General features: G+C 41.9%; 1 protein-coding gene across 1 annotated transcript in view; it reads left to right on the forward strand.

The window, feature by feature from the left end:
* GALNT5 (polypeptide N-acetylgalactosaminyltransferase 5) overlaps positions 1 to 20,456 on the forward strand; it is a 78,281-nt gene that overhangs the window by 22,257 nt on the left and 35,568 nt on the right. The window contains exon 2 of the mRNA XM_089659699.1: positions 19,395 to 19,561. Coding sequence (XP_089515825.1) covers positions 19,395 to 19,561 — 167 coding nt within the window. The remainder of the gene's footprint in view (positions 1 to 19,394; positions 19,562 to 20,456) is intronic.

Here is a 20,456-nt window from a genome sequence, read left to right on the forward strand (position 1 = left end):
TCAATCTCTGCTGTCTGCTCTGTCCCCCCCAGTGCTCACTGGACCGCTGGGCTGTGGAGGGGTCAGGAACGGCTGGCTCAGGCTCTCAGTGGATTTGCTGAGAGGCTAAGCCAGGCACTGGTCCAGAATCTTGGGTGGTTCCTGACCACATGGTGGTGATCTTTCCCCAGCCTGGACTGACTGAGTGACGTCAATCGGCAGCGAACTTTAGCCTGCTGTTAGCTGAAAACAGGTCACAGGAGTGCAGGAAAAATGCATTTCTGTGATCCACAGGAGAAGTAAAGCCAAACAAGCTTTAGCTGTACTTCTCCTTTAAATCTTGGACCAATTTAGTCCAGATGAACTATTCAAAGTTAAATGCAACATGGAGATCAGTTTTTAACTGCAGCTTTCATTAAAATAACAGCTGAAGAGGTCCTTGTTCAAACCCTTCCTATTATGCAGTGGCAACTATCTCCCAGCTGTGCTTCTGTGTTGTCACCCTTTCACATGCATTACTGATGGAGACTACAAGTGGCTGTGCCAGCACACATTGTGGAGGCATGGACCACTGTTGTCACTGTTGGTATCTTGTCCAGAGCAATGACCTGCAACCAATGCTAAAAGCTGTGTAGGCAGGAAGTAGGTGAAAGAGGCTGCAGAAGATCAGTACTGAGATACAAAGCAGGATAAATAAGATAAAAAAACAAAAAAAAACCCTAATATGCTATTAGTGTAATGGAATTAACCAGTCTGGCAAGTAAATATAAACTTCAGCATTTAAAGGTTTATTTTGTGTACGAGGGGGATTGGGAGAAATCCAAAAAGTAGCTAAATAAATCTAAAAATCCCCTTAATGAATTTAAACTGTTATTGTTACTAACCCATCCTGTCATTAATTCTGCATTGTTGTTTTTGTTGTTTTACTAGTCTGTATGTTGGGTATTTAGTTGTGTTCATATTGTGGAGTCTGTTTGTTTTCAGGGTAGTCTTTTTTATTGTAATGGGTGTATGAATGAATCTGCAAGAGTGACACCATTCCAGAGAGAAAATGTGCACACAGCGCAAGGGAAATAGGAATGACACATATTCCATATGAGTGTAGTTTAGATAATAATTTTTTAATTCTTTCTTTGATGATTTTTTTAATAGCAGTACATACAGAGAGATTCAGTAAAGCGTTGGTACCACATTTCTGGTGGCATACGGTAACTCATTAAAAGGTCCTGCACCAGTTTCAAAAAGCCCTGCCTCCAGTTTCAGTAGCATTACCAAAATGTAAGGCAGATTCAGTTGGTTCTTACAAAGTAGCACTATTACTGCACCAGTTCCAAACATAATTACCTCCAGTTTGTAGATAAGGAATATGGAGGTAATTAAGACCAACTGTAAGTTGGCATACAGAGACAGGTGGAGTGCCTGTCTCTGTACGCTGTGTAGAAGACCGCATGTTTTCCACAACTACCTTCTTTCCTTCCCACCTGGTTTTCAAGGACACTCACAGCCAACAGGCTCCTAACTACTGTGTAGAGTAGAAATTTGTAAGGAAAAACTCCTGAGCATTATAGCTTGTTTTGCAGGCACTTTTTTTGAGTGTTTGGAAAAGATGTTTTTGTATGTTTTTTGCAGGTGTCTGAGACTTGAGGGTTTTTTTTAGCCAATGGAAAGCTGGTTACTCGGGAAACAAAATGTGCAATATTTGCATTTTTACACATTTTTAATGCATGTTTGTGCATTTTCAGACGCTCCCATTCAGGGGAGGACTGACCATTTGAGCACTCGGGCACTGCCCGAGGGCCTGGGGTCAGTAGGGGGCCCCATGAGATGCCCCTGGTACCTATCATTGGCTTTTTCATAGGCTTTTTTGGGTGTGGGCGAGGACACAGGGGCCCCATGATCCCCTATTGCCCGGGGGCCCCATGAGTTGTCAGTCCGCCCCTGCTCCCATTGAAGTCTATTGTGACCAAAAAAGGTTGAAGCTTGTAGTTCAAGTGAAGCCCATGTATTTTTTTTAGCTATAAGCGACACTGTCAGGTGTGAACAGGCACAATTGAAAACCATGGATTTTGGTTGTTGAGCATTTTGTAGTTTCAAGTTTCTAGATTCAGATTTATGGACACATATATCAGCTATATCAACTTATTGAATGTCCTACTCCAAAATCATGTCCATTATTTGTGGAGTTGGTTCCCCTTTGCAGCTATAAGACTGGCCACAGATGGGTTCCAGGAAAGAAAATTGCTCAATTTTCCATTGATGTAGTCGGTGTTGATGGGGGAATCCCTCCCGCGAAGGTATTGTGTTATGCTGGTGGGGAATCTTCCAGGCTAACAAAACACAGGGGTTTATTTACTAAAGCTGGAGAGTGCAAAATCAGACTCACTTCTGCATAGAAACCAATCAGCTTCCAGGTTTCATTGCCAAAGCTTCATTGAACAAGCTGAGGTTAAAAGCTGATTGGTTTCTATGCAGATGGGAATCTGATTTTGCACTCTCCAGCTTTAGTAAATAAACCCCACAATGATCACTGCTAGCAGCTGTAGCTGTTGGCACTAGTCGTATGTAAAAAATCCGACAGAAAGGATCACCTTCAGTAGAACCAGCCTGCCCATAGATAGATCGAATCTCAACCAGTCCCTGCTGAACCGGCCAAGATTCAATCCAGCTATTGCTGGCTAAACAGCTTGGACTCCTCAGGGAAAGCTTTCTGTGAGATTTTGGAATGTGTCTGTGGAAGTTTGTGTCCATTCAGCCAAAACAGCAGTGTAAGGTCAGGTACTGATATTGGTGGAGAAGACCTGGTTTGCAGTTGGCGTTCCAACTCATCCCAAAGGTGTTTAGTAGGGTTGAGGTTGAAGCTCTGTGCAGGACACTCCAGTTTCTTAACATCATAATCATCAAACCATGTCTATAGGCAGCGGGCTTTGTGCACAGAGGAACAATCATTCTAGAATTGGAAAGGGCCATCACCAAACTGTTGTCACAAGGCTGAAAAGTAAATAACTGTCTCAAATAACTTTGTATGCTGTATTATTAACAGCACTCTTCACCGGGAGCACCGAATTTTACAATTTGAATGTGTATTTATAAATTTTGGATTTATAGTACATTTATGTAATCTCTGGATAGCCCCATTAAAGTATTCATGTTGGATAATGTTGCTTTTGGTTATTTATTACAGGTACCTCCATAGCACTGTCAATTTACACAATGCTTTGCATACTTATTATACATTCACATCAGTCCCTGCCCTCAAGGGGCTTACAATCTAATGTCCCTAACTCACATTGTAGGGCCAATTTAGACAGAAGCCAATTAACCTACCTGCATGTCTTTGGAAACCCACACAGGCACAGGGAACACATGCAAACTCCAGAAAGGTAGTGTTGTGGTTGGGATTTGAACTGACAACCCTGTTGCTGCTAGGCAAAAGCACCAACCACTTAGCTACTGTGCTGCCTATATTTTGTTGCCTTCCGTGTCTCATTGGGAAGATTTCCCTTCACTTTCTGTTACATAAACACAACAGGAATTTGGAGGAAATCCCTCCAACATGAGGGAATCCCCGGTACACACCAGGGTCACAAAAACTAGCATCCCTATTGGAAGATTTCCCATCCATTCCAGTTCTGGTGACCACTTTCAGTACACATAGAAAGGGTGAATTTCACTATCGGGGACACAGACAGCAATTTAAACCTGAAAAGTGGTCTAATCTATTCAAAACTTTCCACTCTATCCAAAACTAAAAAAAAATGCTTTCAGTTTTACTTTAAGTATTATAGCAGCTTGTGTTATGTTGTCTACAGACAGAACAATTATACCTTATTGTAGTATATAAAGCTGTAGGGAAATATGAGATGAATTGCACTCCAGGGGCCTATTTGTTATTGTTGTCTTCAGCCTTCATTTACTCCAACAAAGGCATCTTGTAATACTATAGAGGTCAGCAGTAACGCTGATTCGTCACCACTTGTGTGAGACATAACATTGTGATCAGTGAGGTGCTCTTGCCATGTAGCAGTGGTTCAGAATTGCAGAAGGCATGGGGTTTTGTCTGAGCTGCTCGCCAACACAGACCTGCAGGAATATGGAAATGCTGAGAGGGAGCTTAGAGTGAGTGATGGTAGGAAGAACTGCATCCTACATTTGTGTTCACCTTTATTTTTAATAGGCATTCATTTATAGTTTTGAAAGAAGACAGAGTATACAGAAAGGGAGAATGTCACCAGTACACTGAGGATTACCAATATGGGTCCAACATTTTTAATGAACGATCACATAGTTACAGCAAAGCAACGTTTCGGAGTCTCGCAGGACCCCTTCATCAGGCATGTGAAATAGTATACAAAAACACTGCCAATTGGCATACCATAGACAGTGATTGGCTTCACAGAGCCCATTATGAAAAGAAAGAACCGTACATATAAAGTAGTAATAACAGTAAACATTACAATATTGTAGGTTGACTTGATCCAAGTGACTAGACATGTTAGCTTCAACAGGAAACAACCAGCATACACACAGACATACTTTGCCATTACCTCCCGTTGGCTAGAACCCTTGAGTGATGTGTCATACTACAGCAACCTTTTTACGATTCCAAGAGAAACCACAATAGGGAAACTATACCACCATATGGACAAGTTATGAGGTAGAAGGTTTGGCCATCTGGGAAGCAAAAGTATCTAGCTATGGATACTTGGTAAATTTATTCGGGGAGGCCCTGCCAGCATAGATTATTTTATATTTGGGTGAAGCAGAGTTTGCCAGGTGACAGGCATATTACATGGTAGGTGAAGCAGGGTTCTTCCAATACCGCAGAAAACTGTAACTTTCCTGACAAGAAAGAAGAGTAAACAGAACACAGAATGACTACACGCATGAGGGACAAAGTTGTCAAGAATGCCGAGGAGGCACATCTTTGGGGTTTTTTTGGGCCTAGGCCTAGGTCTAGGCTAGTTTCCAGGAGACTGTAGAATTCAGTTCAAAAGACCATTATATGGGAGCAGGTCCAAAACATATATAGAAGGTTGGCTGAATTTCAGACAGCAGGCTTGCGTTGCTAGACCTAGGGTGTTCACCTTTTTATTTGAATTATCAAGAGGTGCAATAAAGAAATAAATAATATTACAAGTAAAACACAAACTACATTTGATAGATATAGGATTATGAGTTGCATTTGAGTAGATCTACACATATGATTGCTCTGTTTATGTTGAGATCACCAGAACATTTTACCAAAATTTTAATACACTTAATATACTGTGTATATACTGTGTATATATATATACCGTATATATTGCCCTTTGTCTGTCTTTCTGCAGACAGGATTTCCACTGCCAGCTTTCCTCTGTGGTCAGTAAACTATGAGCTGTAGGATCTCTTTCTAATGAGGCAGAGATAGACAGCAGGACTAGTGCAATACCATATGGGATAAAGATCACAGGCCCACTGCAAATGACGACATTATTGCATTAAAGCGACTCTTTCACCACCTAAATGATATAAAAACATGGAGCCTGGAAAATAAGGCTTTACCAGTACTCCTCTCCATTTACTGTGCAGCAGAGCTGTGTAAATCTCAGAGCTGAATGGACATAAATGCAAACCTTTGGCAGGTAAAAGAACTCCTTTATGTGTATTTCATCCATGTACTTTACTGCTTACCCACATGTTGGGTAATGTTAACAAGCACTTCCAACAGTTACAAAAAATCTCCATCACAAGCTCCTCTTGGATATATTGTCTGCATTAGGGATGCACCGAAATATCGATGGCTTAAATGTATCAGCCGAAAATAGTGCTATCAGCATTTTGCCAATAGGAAAAAGGGTGCCGATAATGGCTGACGAAAACGCACAAATTTTGCCGTTACATTTACAATGACGATGTGAATGTAGCCTAAGGGAATGGAAAATGGTGAACGGACACTGGGAGTTGTATCATACACAAAGAAGTGGAATGTAACGCTACCATTAGAAAAAAAGGAAACACTGTAGACAGGGTCGGTGCTAGACTATTTTGTGCCCTAGCCAAGACCAGTTACTTGCGCCAAAAAAAAAAAATAAAACATTTTAAAGACAGTAGAAAATATTAAATCAACAAAACATGAAACTGCTAAATTTCTTTTGATTTACAAAAATAAGTGCCATAAGATGCCACCAGCACCAATATTAAAGACAAAGGAGTCCTTTTATGAAACCGAGATCAGCGGCGATCCTGAGGATCGTTGCTGATCTCCGATCATTAGTGGTTTAGGAAACAGAGATGATCAGCAGAGAACATATTCTCCGCTGATCATCTCAGCACACAGATGGCCAGTATATGAAGGAGCGATATCAGCCCTTCACTGGTGATCTGTGTTCTCCCTCCAGATTCTCCAGCCCAGGGCTGGAGAATCGGGGAAATCACAAACTAAGCAGCAATAATTTACCGCTGCTTAGTAAACGGTGTTTGACTGATCTCTTACTGTATTCTCACAAGATTATAGTAAAAGCAGCCGTTTTCCAGCGTTCAAGGCATTTGTAGATCACTTCTCTCTTCATTTGGAGAAGCGATCTACACCGCTTCATAAAAAGGCATTGAGAGGAGAACTCTCTCCTCTGAGAATGCTGGAGAACTGAGTAGCGGTCATTTACTGCTGCATGATAAAAGGACACCAAAATCAGTGTCACAGATGGACTGTATCTGTGGCTGGCTGTGGCAGGGTGACAGCTGCGGTGAGTGAAGGATGATGGATCCACACTCTGACAGATGCCAGGCTGGAATTCCCCAGGCAATGGGGGGAGATAAAATGCTGTGACAGCAGGAAGCTGAACTGAGCAATCCCAAAGGCTGTGGGATCTCTATAATGTCATTGCTCACTGACACATTGTACATGTGATGGATGGATGGCCGGCCAGCCGGGTCACACTTACACAGACACGAGACATCAGAGTCAGACATTACCTTTCTCCGCAGGCGCAGATTCACCTCTGCTGATGAATGGGAAGAGAAGGGCTGGAACTCCACAGTGATCAGCAGCTGCCAGCCGGCTTGCAGTAAGGGACTGAATCTGAGAGGAACACTGGAAAGCGCGGCAGCTCAGCTGCTGCACTGGCCCCAGACACCCGGCATCTTCCTCTGTCCTTTCTTTCTCCCCTCTGCCACCCCTCCTCTCATCTGAAGGATTATTCACAATGTGGCGGTGTCCCACACAGAGAGAGTGATGGCCTGTGCTGCGCCTAGGCACCCCTAGGTGGCAGTTTGCCTAGTGGAAGCACCAGCCCTGCCGGTAGAAGAATGAGACATGGGAGCTTGATAACATCAGCTAGATTCTTTAAAACTGAAATTTAATCTGCTTATATTTTGTCTTCCCTGGTACATCTCTCTCCCCCTCATCAACTTGCCTAAAGTAGTAGTAAACTAATTTTTATACTGTTACCTACAGGTAAGCCTATAATAAGGCTTGCCCGTAGGTAAAATGAAAATCTCCTAAATGTGCACCATTTAGGAGATATTCTAGTGAGCAGCAGCCAGTGACATCACTGGGGCATGCCCAATGAAAGAACAGCATACCCATGCCATTCCTTCAGACCTGTGTGCCATGACCATAGCGTGCGTGGGAGTGATGTCATGGCGGCTTAGGCCATTCAAGTGGCCTCAGCCCAGGAACCCGGAAGGAAGACCGCGTGAAAATGGAAGCCTTTGCAGCAGTGACAGCGTGCCGCTGGAGGGCTTCGTTTTCAGGTAAGTCTTTCATACTAGCACATTATGACATTTCCTTCCAGGGGAAAATCTTTTTTCTTTTTTTTTTGTAGGATTACTACTGCTTTAACCGCTTCCCAACCCTGCTATAGTCGAAAGACGGCTCTAGCGTGATTGTCCAGTTCTGGGATGGCGTACATGGACGTCCTCCCAGAACGCACCCCCTGTCCAGATCACAAAGTAAATACAGTTGCCGGTTATCGGTAGCACTTTCCTCACGCTGTCAAAGCGTGATCAGTGTATCAGTGTTGTGTCAGTGTCGTGTCAGTGTGCCAGTGGAGATGTCAGTGGCAGCTACTTCCCACCTAGTGTCAGTTTGTCAGAATGCCCACCGTACTATCACAGTCCCACATTAAGTCACTGATTGCTGCCATTGCTGTATTAAAAAAAAAAATCCAATATCTATACCATAGTTTGTAGATGCTATCATTTTCACGGAAACCAATTAATATACACTTATTGGGATTTTGTTTTTACCAAAGACATGTAGCAGAAAACATTTTGGCCTAGGGTTATGAAGAATTTTTTTTTTTTAATTTTTTTTATTAGATATGTTTTATAGCAAAAAGTAAAAATTATTATTTTGTTTTTAACTTTTTCAGTCTTCTTTTGTTTATAGCGCAAACATTAAAAAGCCCAATGGTGATCAAATACCACCAAAAGAAAGCTCTATTTGTGTGAAAAAAAATTATATAAATGTAATTTGTGTACAGTGTTGCATGACTGAGCAATTGTCAGTTTAAGTAATGCAGCGCCATGTGACCTGGTCATGAAGGGGGGTAAATGTTCCAGAATGGCAAGTTGTTAAAGAATATTATACATTGATGTCATTCCTTTCAATACAGATGTGTCCCCGTCCTCTGTAGTCTGCATGTCAGAGCTTGTCGTAGAGCTGATTATCGGTAATGTGGTGTACTATGTCAATCCTGGCTTTCGTACTATACAGGTTCTCTGTTTTCTGGCAGCTTATGGCTAATTCCTTCAGCATGACTCATTATAGGCCTATGTCACATTGCAGTGGCCCAGTCACACGTACATAGGGCAGCCTGCTGCCTTATCACTCTCCGTATTATGACGTCACCATGAAGTGCGTGTAAAGTGACACGAGATTCTATCACACCTACTTTATGAGACAACTCCTACAGCTACAAGATCAAACAATGTCCTGATATCTCTACATCTACCCCATGGGAGGATCGCCCAATGCTAATCATCTCTGCTCTTTAAATAATAACTGCCAGTGCAGGGCTCAGGTCCCATACAAAGACATATGACATGCCCGCTGGCCCTGTTTGCTGATCTGACAGTAAACTCAAATTTGATTAATACTGATTACTGGATTTTGCACGTCAGTGTTGCTTTTTTGCATCTCCTTGTTGGATGAACCTGAATCATTGGGAGAGATTTGCAGAGTCATGTAGTGATTACCAGAGCAATAAGCTGAACTCCAGGTTTCTCGAAACTTTCCCTGACCTGCATCGGTTAAAGTGGTATTAAACCCAAGGGCAACCAATTCTTAGATTAACTGCATTAGTTTTCTTTCAACGTTTTCTTTCTTTCTTTCTTTCTTTCTTTCTTTCTTTCTTTTTTTACTCTTTCTTTCTTTCTTTCTTCCTTTCTCTCTCTCTCTCTCTCTCTCTCCCCCCCTCTCTCTTTTCTTTCTTTTTCTTTCTTTCTTTCTTTTTTTTCTTTCTTTCTTTCTTTCACTCCCCCCCCCCTCTCTCTCTCTCTCTTCTTTCTCTTTCTTTCTTTCTTTCTTTCTTTCCTTCCTTCCTTTTTTTCCTTTTCTTTTTTCTTTTAGGGTTGGGGTTCCTCCTTTTCTCTCTCTCTCTCTCTCTCTCTCTCTCTCTCTTTTTCTTTCTTTCTTTCTTTCTTTCTTTCTTTCTTTCTTTCTTTCTTCCTTCCTTCCTTCCTTCCTTCCTTCCTTCCTTTCTTTCCTTCCCTCCTTCCTTTTTTTCCTTTTCTTTTGTTTTCTTTTAGGGTTAGGATTCCTCCTTTTCTTTTCTTTCTTTCTTTCTTTCTTTCTTTCTTTCTCAAAAATTTCCCTAATGCTTCATCTGTTAAAGTAGTATTAAATTCAAGGGCAAACATTTATTATATTGTAGCTTACCAACTCTTAGATGTATTAACTGCATTAGTTTTCTTTTTTTAGACTTCAGCTTTTGTTTATTTATGTAAAACATTTTTTTCTGAAAAAAACTGTTTTCTGTAACTGCTTATAGTGTTAGCTGGAGGTCTGCTTAAAATTGTGCCCCCTGTGCTTCTTCATCCAGAGTAGAGGCACTCTAGTAGAGGAAATGTGTTACTGGCCAGATCACCAGGTGAAAACGGGGGAAAAAGCCTAAGGGCCAGTTCACACCACAAAAAAACACCCCGGATATGTTCCAGGTGCGTTTTTGCTTACAGTTCACGCCACACTCCGTTCTCTTGCATTTTTGATATGTTTTGCTATGTTCCAGTTTGGTTTTGTGCAGAAAAAATGCAGCAGGTTTAAATTTTTTTCTGCATTGGAAACTGACTGGAACTGACTGCACTGGTGTGAACTAGGGCCATTGGCATACATGGAAAACACTGTGCATGCATTTTTGATGCAGAAAAAAATGCAATGGACTGTATCTGGTATAAACTGGCCCAAAAAAGAAAACTAATTTAGCCACCACATATAAGGATTAGTAAACTGCAATATATTTACATTTTTGGTTTTGGGTTTAATATTGCTTTAAAGACGAACTGCAGAAAAAATAAAAGCCACTTTGCAAGGGTTTTTGGCAAGGGGAGTCGGTAAAGCAGTTTTACTTGATTCTCTGCTCCTGCAGGCTCCTCTGTGCTGCTAGGCTGCTTCCTGCAGCTTCTTTTCCCCTGGCCTTTGGAGGTCAGATGCCAATCTCAGCAGTCACATGATCAAAATGCCCACCTCCGCCTCCCGGCATTTAGATCCTCTTAAAGGGCCAGGAGGGAAGGAATTAAAGCCTTGCTGCCTTGAAATGTAGATGCTTCAGTATGCTACCGCTTGCATCAACTAATGACTGATTTTTCTAATTTTTTTTTTTTTGTCGGTCTCCCCTCATTTGCTTTCTCAGAGCTTTTAAACGTTTTGGCTGGAGTTCTACTTTAATGGAAAAAGTTGCTTCTTGTCTTGAAACTGCTTTGCACATTTGCAGAGAAGACACCCAGAAGATACACAGAGATTAGAGAGTTCTCGGCAGATCCGTTCTAGATGGATTCGAAGTTCTGTGTGGTTGGCGTGTTTCTGGAAATCGCCCAATATCACATTGTCAGTCTGCCAGAGTACACATCATATACAGAACGGGAGAGCTGATAGCCGGGATATTATTAGACCTATCTGCTCATATCAGAGTCCTGCCTATCAGATCTCTTCCTTATTGGGGATTTCTGTTTTATAAATTATACCGAGTCATAAGTCCTCACGCACACTGGACGTTTTTACAGCTGTTGTTTTTGGCTTTTGACGCTTTTTTTCTACATCCAGTAGACTCCCCTGCATGTTATCCTATGTGTCCATGCACACATAGACTGTAATCAACGTTTTTTGGCAGGGGCGTTTTTTTGGCTGGAAAAAAACCCAGGACTAGTGGGTTTCTGTAACAGAACCGACCCAGACTGCGCTTGAGTACTTCCATTAGAATACCGCTTCTCTGTCCGAACACCGACAACAGACACCACAGCCGACCATACAAGACTAGACGACACCAGTCTTGAAGTAAACCAGGAGGTAGACTGTTGGTTATGTGTTAGAGAAGACACTGGTAGCTTGTGATGAGGCAGAACACTGTTTTACTTGTGTGGCTTAAGATGCAAACATACAGAACACATTTCAGCAGACATCTTGGTTTTGAAGAGAGGAAGAGAGGATAAAGAGAACCAACAAGTTTTACACATATGCACAACTAGTAATCTTAGTGTTCAGTGCCATCTACTGTTCAAGTGATATTAACACACAATACTATCTAGTACATGCTGTTGCATTCCCAACATAGACTAGTTTATTTGAACACAAATACAAGATATATACACTCAGAGAACAATCCCCCCTCCCTGCATAATGACACAGGGTGGGGCAATCTACATTAGTAACAGGAGACACACAGGTATTCAAACTTCACAGCAGCAGACAGTCTCATCAGGAGGGAGGGCTGCTGAAGACAACCCCCCACTAAGCTAATACACATAAACACATACATCCCATAATAGTTTGCTCCCAAACAATAGAACCATGGGATGCAGCCACATAACATTAAACAATCAACAACCCCCCACCCCAATATTAGGACAGATCACCCTGTACCCCTAACAGGCACAGGGTGATTTACACATAAGAGGGATATGGAGAGCTCATACAGGGGTCTCCCCACCTCTTTAAAGTGAGCTGATTTCCATGGGCCCCCCACCCAAAGTAACTCCCGTCACAGTTTCTACATGAGGTTTTTAGCTGTAAAAACGCTCTAACGCTGAAAAACGCAGCAAAACACAGTCAATCGCGGCAAAAAACCCTCTAAAATACAATACAAGTGTGAAAAAAATGCGTCAAACCACCGCTAAATGCTAATACAAAAATGCTGAGAAACTCACCGCAAACGTTACCAGCGTTATTAGAATGCCCAGTGTGCATGGAGCCTAAAACTAAATCTATCTTCCAGATAACTTTTCTGATATTATCTGTCCAGATGTGAAGCTGCTGGAAATCTTTTCAAATTGTTTTTTGGCTGTAGTCATATAGCATATGCATAGCTCCCAACCGTCCCTGATTTCAAGGGACTGCCCTCATTTGATTCAAAGTCCCTCTGTCTCTCTTTCCTCCTCATTTGTACCTCATTTTGGTCTGACCAGGGGCGGACTGACCATTTGGAAACTCGGGCACTGCCCGAGGGCTGGGGTCAGTAGGGGGCCCCATGAGATGCCCCTGGTACCTTTTTTATAGGCTTTTTGGGTTTGGGCAAGGACACAGGGGTCCCATGATCCCCTATTGCCCAGGGGGTCAGTAGGGGGCCCCATGAGATGCCCCTAGTACCTTTTCCATAGGCTTTTTTGAGTTTGGGCAAGGACACAGGGGCCCCATGATCTCCTATTGCCCGGGGGCCCCATGAGTTGTCAGTCCGCCCCTGGTCTGACCTATATAGTTGTTTATAAAATTCACTATTTTCTACCAAAAAGTGTCTTACAGTGCTAAAATGTGTAAATTGCTGCATTTGTAAATTCTAAAAGCCAATATAAAGGAATAGTAGTTAAAATTGTCAGTTAAAGTAACGCAGCGCCGTAACTCAAAAAATGGCCTGGTCAGGAAGGGGGGGAAATCCTCTGGAGGGCAAGTGGTTAACCAATCTTTGTTTTTTTGTACAATTCTCCTTTAAGGGAGGCATGGCGGGGGCGTGTCTTATGCCTTCATACATTTACTAATAGATGTCCCTCATTCCCATCTCAGAAAGTTGGGAGGTAGTCATAGACTAGGCAGCACTCCAATGAAGGACTTAGACCGCCCCGTCCATTCTCCATGTTAGGATAAAGTGGGTGGTCGGGGGGATTCCAGTAAAACTGCAGCTCAGCCCCTCAATACCTGTTCTGATGACAACTGAAGCGTTTGGATTTTCCCCACTTCTAGAGGAGTGAAGAATGTTCATTCAGTTTAGTGAATGAAGTGCAAGGAGTAAACAGGAAAACAATTTGCTTGACCGTGATTGGATGATTCAAGTGAATGTATAATAAATGTATTTGCTAAGTGACAATTTAGTACATAGTCATTCTCACCGACTGATTGGTTCCCTCCCTTAGTGCAACCCTGTTTTTTATCCTAGGACTCTGATGCCCAACCTGGGACTTGGGGCCACATGCAGCCCCTTACCACTTTTTGTGGGGCCATCTGGGCCCCTGCAGATACTAATCTGTGTTTCCCTATTGTCCTGTTACAGTAGTGATGTCTACTAATCTCATGTAATGTGTCTCCAGTCTATGACGGTCTGCTGAAGCATGTCATCGGTCTCAAGCAACTGCTATAGCATGTTCACAGTCTCCTGCAGCATGTCTGCAATTTCTGACCATCTCTTATATTATGTCAGCAGTCTCCAACCATCTTTTGTATTGTGTCCACAATCTCTGACCATTTAGTATTACATCCGTAGTCTCTGACCATCTCTTGTATTATGTACACAGTCTCCAACCATCTCTAGTATTACGTCCACAATCTCTGACCATCTCCTGTATTATGTTCGCAATCTCTGACCATCTCTTGTATTATGTCCACAGTCTTTAACCATCTCTTGCAGCATGTCTGCAATCTCTGACCATCTCTTGAAATATGTTTGCAGTCTCTGACCATCTCTTGTATTATGTCTGCAGTCTCTGACCATCTCTTGTATTATGTCTGCAGTCTCTGACCATCTCTTGCATTATGTCTGCAGTCTCAGACCATCTCTTGCATTATGTCTGCAGTCTCTAACCATCTCTTGTATTATTTCCACAGTCTCTGACCATCACTTGCATTATGTCTGCAGTCTGTAACCATCTCTTGTATTACTTCCACAGTCTCTGACCATCTCTTGCATTATGTCTGCAGTCTTTACCCATCTTTGTATTACTTCCACAGACTCTGACCATCTCTTGCATTATGTCTGCAGTCTTTAACCATCTCTTGTATTACTTCCACAATCTGCAGTCTCTGACCATCTCTTGCATTATGTCTGCAGTCTTTACCCATCTCTTGTATTACTTCCACAGACTCTGACCATCTCTTGTATCATGTCTGCAGTCTCTGACCACCTCTTGCATTATGTCTGTAGTCTCTGACATCTCTTGTATTACTTCCACAGTCTCTAACCATCTCTTGTAGTACGTCGACAGTCCCTGACCATCTGTTGTATTATTTCTACAGTCTGTGACCATCTCTTTTATAATGTTTGCAGTTTCTGACCATCTCTTGTGTCATACCCGTAGTCTTATTATTAAACTGTTGTGTGTCTGCTGTCTTTAATATTGAATATTTACATAATCTTAGGTACCCTTTGGTATTGTTGGGGGCCACAATTGGGGACCCTCATATTACGAAAGTTGACCACCACTGACTTAGAATTTCAATCCAGGGATCCTGTAAAGTAAAAACAAACCTTGCTCTTCGCACAATTGGGACAGATTAAATCTCTGACATACACAGGGGCACCGCTGAAGCGAGAAGTAAAGCATGAAGCGTGACGTAAACAAAGGACATAATGATAAGGTTTTTCTCTCACGTCTAATGCTCAAATTCTGTAGCTGTAGGGCGTATCTAGGATGATTATTATCGAATATTGACAATGATTTTGGTTGGATCAGGCCACAATCTCATATCTTTTGACATCTGCAGACACTAGACGCTGAGAGATGACAAAATCTGGGCTGACATTGCTGGATTTACATGTCATACATAGGAAGTGTCATTTCTTTGTTATTACAGTGTTCTGGCCCTCAGGGGACAAAGAACTTGCACTAATTTGTCCTGTTTTCCTTTGTGCTGTGGAAGGCTATGTGGTCATAAAAATTCCCCCCATCCCCCACATGGCCATCCAGCAATGCAGTTAGCAAGGTGCTGGCTGCAATGATAGCCAATGCTTATCTCCAGCTTCAGGCATTTGCCTGAGACAAGAATAGAACGCAGAGAGAAGGAAGGTGCTGGCCTTCAGTGGCACCCAAAATGAAAGCTTTCTACAAGGATCAGCACAGTCACAAAGAACATTTTTCTGTTTTACTGGTCTTAACTTGGCTTAGAAGATTGTGGTATTGCATAAATAAGGCTGTAAATAATCACAAAATGGTGGACCATGGTCTGGACCTGGACTGAGGGACAGTTGTATCTGGACAGCCAGCCAGTCCCCAGTGCAGGTTCCCTTCCCCCACAGTGATTGTCTGTAAGGACCACAGCATCCTAACAACCAATGATGTCATATGTGTGCCCCCCCTGCAGCATCACAGGAGAACAGAAGTGGAACTAATTTTATCCAGACCTGCAGCCTGCTCAACCTCCTGTCCTCTGCTTGTCTGGCCATAAAAGGTGCAGGGCCACTCTGATGGGGAAACCTGATGTAAGGGGACAAGCTGATGGGGACACCTAATATAAGGGGGCACTCTGATAGGGAGGTCTGATGTAAGGGGGCCATAGCACAAACGTGATTTGGACCAGGAAGAAAGTTTTACTGACTGAGCCCCCCTGAAGATTTTTTGAATACCCCTGCTATATGGGAAGACAGGTGGAGTGATTTACTGAAAGAGTTGAGAATCCTCGCTCAAAAAATTGTGTGAACGTTTCATAATTATCCAACCATGAGAAACAATTCTGCACATTTGTTTGGTATTTAAAGTGAACTGGAATTTTCTTTTCACATGATTGGATAACTGAACTGAATATTCACACAATTTTTGGAGTGACGATCCTCAGCTTCTTTAGTAAATCAGCCTCTGTAACTCTGCTAGTGATGGAAAAAAATTATGTGGCCAATAATTGCACAGGGTAAAGCCACCTCATTCCTGCTGCAAGCCTAGTGTGCCTAATATTGAATCTGGCCCTGAAAATCGATATTGTGTGCCCCAAGATCACTGGCATCGACATTAGCATATGTTTAAGCTGTCAGGTCACCTGAATGTTTATATATGGAGCTGTGCTAAAAGACATCTTCAGTTATTTGGATGGTTTCTGAACATCACTAGTCCTTCAGTTTGGTGCACTGCCATAAATTCTACATGCACCGTTTGTGGTTTGTTTTGGTGCGATACCCATTGGTGTGAATAGGTCCCAACACAGCCAGTTATACTGCGACTGGTGGTGTGTGCTGTGAAGGGACAGAGCGATGCTCTAATTACAACTCATTACACTGTTTACCTTTTTTTGTAACTTTATTAAAAAGTCACTCATTTAATTAGTCCTTTTGCTTGTCAGCGGGTTGTGGTGTGGTCTGGTGTGGTTTATTGCTTCACAATAACAGGTTGCACTACATAAAAATACAGCACGTCAAACTTTTTCTCAGCGCACACCAAGAGTGCGGGGTATGAACTGAATACATAGGATGCACAATTAATTGCCTTCTGTATACCAGTGTTTCTCAAACTTTTTTCAGTCAAGGCACCCTTTAAAATTATGGACAGTCCTGAGGCACACTTTAAAATTATGGACAGTCCTGAGGCACCCTTTTAAATTACAGTCTTGAGGCACTCCATTTTAGAATGGGGTGCCTCAAGACTGTCCATAATTTAAAGGGTGCCTCGGGACTGTGCATAATTTGAAAAGGGCACCACATTCTAAAATGTGAAAGGCTATTCTAATAGTTTTTATATAATGCAGCAACATCCACACATGTAGGACACCCAACATTAGTGGTGATTTATTCTTCCTAAGCAAATACACGTTTGCACACTGGTACTGACTAGTATTCCAGTGTTTCTCTTCTCCCTCACTTTCTATTCTCCATCACTGAGCTAATGTGACCCCAGCACTGATGGAGAGGGGCAGGGCAGGGTCAAACTAGGATGCTGTGCAGACAACCAACATCCTCCTTATCAACTGATGATGTCATTGGTTGTCAGGATTCCAGTGGCTAGAAGGTCGTGATGGTGCACCGTGAAAACCTGTTGCTTTTTGTAAATAAAAGGCAGGCTTGTTCCACCCCCTGGCTTGTATACATGTGTTGGCCAATTTTTAGTCATTTTGTCAAGGGACCCCTGAAGAAACTTCAAGGCCCCCGAGGGTGCCAGGGCACCCTGGTTGAGAAAGGCTGGTCTATACAGTATGTCAGGCTGTGCTGAACACATAGGGGTTGATTTACTAAAGGTAAATAGACTGTGCAGTCTGCAAGGCAGTTGCTCCAGAGCTTAGTAAATGAAGGGAAGCTCTGCTAACTTCTGTCGTCCAATCATATGCAAGCAAAAATTGTGTTTTTTTTTCTTTTCCTTGCATGTGATTGGGCGTTCTTTGCAGAGCAAAGCTTTACCTCATTTACTAAGCTCTGGAGCAACTGCACTTGAAAAGTAGCTTTAGTAAATCAACCACAAAGTTCTGTAATCGGGATCTGAATGTCTGCTGCTGGATTGCCCTAGCCTAGATGAATGTCTCTAACTGAACATAACCCTCCTCACTATACTAGATTTTTTAAGCAGAATTATGTGTTGGAACCCCTCCAATCCCTTTTATGCCTTCCTCCAGCCATGTAACCCACTTCCATATTGACAGTTCATTTAAAACCTTGCCACTACACACTTTAAGTAGTGAAGGCTTCTAGACGGCCATGTGACCATGAGTTGCTCTTTCTTTTCTATTTTCTCCGGTATTGGGTAGTCCCCAATGATGCTATGCTCACATTCCCTTTCCTTTTCTTTTCTTGTTTGAAAGTTTTATTAGGAATCAAAATAACATGAACATGCCGCCAACAAAATGGTATTATGAACGTAGAAAGGTACAACGAATTGAGTATAAAATAATGATGAGAAGAGGCAAGACGTTCGTAAAACAGGTAGAGATAAGTTTGCAGAGAGTACTACAAAGTCAAGCAATGGAGATACAAGGTTCAAAGAGGAAGATAAGTTTGTGTTGTACCATGGATGTGTTCATGGGTTTTTAATATTGTAACACCTTAACATACCCTTTCCTTTTCTTTATTACTCCCTGTATTCTCTTTTCCTTTATTTCCTCTCCCAGTTGGCACCAGTCACCAGAAAATCTAAGGTAGGGTTTCTCAACCAGGGTTCCTCCAGAGGTTGCTAGGGGTTCTTTGAGCAGTGAGCAATTCCTACCTCTCAGATAAGTTCCCACTGCCAACATTGATCTTTTTAGTTATCTATATGAGAGTAATTCTTCCCAACGACCACAAGTGTAAGAAACATTCTTCCCACTGACATCACACTAATATATCATGAGTTGTAGATATGATCATTTTAGCAGGGGTTCCCTGACACTAGAAAGGTATTTAAAGGGTTCCTCTGTGTTGAAAAGATTGAGAAAGGCTGATCTAGAAGTTCTAAAAAAAATTGCTGAACAAATGTCACAAGCATTCATCACAAATTCTGACCATATTTTTCTTAATGTATTGATTTCCTATGATCATCAGCTCTATCCAGAAGCCATAATGCATTTTTTTCCTTGAATATCTCAATCAGGAAAATATTGCATTATGGCCACTGGATGGAGCTGAAGACCATGGCAAATCGCTGTAATAAATAAAATACAGCCACACTTCATGACAGTGGGCAAATGCTTGTGACATTTGTCCAGCAAATATTTTAGAAAAATGGGGAAATCTTCCAAATGGGGACACAGACAACAATAAAAACACCTGGCTGCAGGGTGATGTGATTCTTCCACTAGTCCCAAAGAGGCATGCTGGTCAGTTCCAAAGTTCTTATAGATTAGTCTATAGCCATGCCTGGACCATGCCAAAGAGAAGGCTTTTTTTATAACATGGTGGATGGGTAAAAATGGAACAGTCATTTTGTTATCACCAACATCAAAAGCCGACAGGAGAGGGGCTTATCCTGAAAGCATCTAAAGTTATTCATAACATTCTTCTGATAAGTGCCTTTTGACAGTCATGTTGGATTTCTTAGCCTGTGGAGTAACTCATCTGTCCGGAGTATGAGATATATATTATTTATAATAGATATATATATATATATAATTTACTCTCTCTGTTTTCCAGGTGTTCTGACCAGCTAGTCCATGACGATCTTCCCAACACAAGCATCATCATCTGTTTTGTGGACGAGGTTTGGTCTACACTTCTCCGCTCAGTTTTCAGCGTTTTAAACCGATCACCTTCCGAACTTATCAAAGAGATCATTCTAGTGGATGACTTCAGCACAAAAGGTGGAGTAAGCAATTTGCTGTGACATGTTACATTGTGCCTTGTTCTTTTGTAAAGGTCCCGGTATAAATTGTGTGGAAACCTTCCAGGCTTTTATATAAGAAAAACCTGCATAGATCACTAATGTACTGTGGCAACGTTTACTTTGATCAGTCTGGTGTGCATTACTCTTAATTATTATGAAAGCATTCAGCCAAGCAATTTAAAGCTGAACCTTGGAATAAGCAAATATTGTCTACGTACTAGAGGCAGGTGTATTCTTACTGGAATCTTGGAGTGCTTTGTTTATTTCTTCCAGATCTGTGCAGTAATCCGTTGTGTAATTTTGTGCAGGAGCATCCTGTAATAAAGACCTGTCACTGCTTCTCTCTCTCCTTGTGGAGGGTGACTGGTCTTGTCTCCACCCCCTCCTGTAGTTTTCTGCAAGCAGCCTGTAGTGGGTGGGGCCTATTAGGACCCTTCCACAGCTCTATTGCCTGCACAGGCTATGTACAGCACAGTGATGATATCACTACTACTTTTATTACACTCACACTTTCAATCCCTTATTCATCATTAGTTATTGTACCTGAATGTACCTCTAGGATGACACATTTTGGGGAGCTCTGTTTTTGGAAATGAGAACCAGACCGAAATTAAAAAAAAAAGAGTGAAGTGCTTCTTCCATGGTTGACTGTATTCTCTGCAGTTCAAAAATTAGCAGACCTTTCATTGTACACTGGATCTATTACTTGATATTGTTATAAACACTAAGAAGCTGGAAGATATTATGAGTTCTGGCATCCAAAGTAGAATTTAACTGAGCACCACAAGCTAAAAAAATGTTTTATTCATTTTTATTATTCAGAGCAAACTCACCCATCCATCCATGTTTCAATGCTTTATTTTGTTGAGAAA

Source organism: Staurois parvus, unplaced genomic scaffold (assembly GCF_062004578.1).
Source record: "Staurois parvus isolate SC_StPar_1 unplaced genomic scaffold, SC_StPar_1.0 ptg000031l, whole genome shotgun sequence".
Lineage (NCBI taxonomy): Eukaryota > Metazoa > Chordata > Amphibia > Anura > Ranidae > Staurois > Staurois parvus.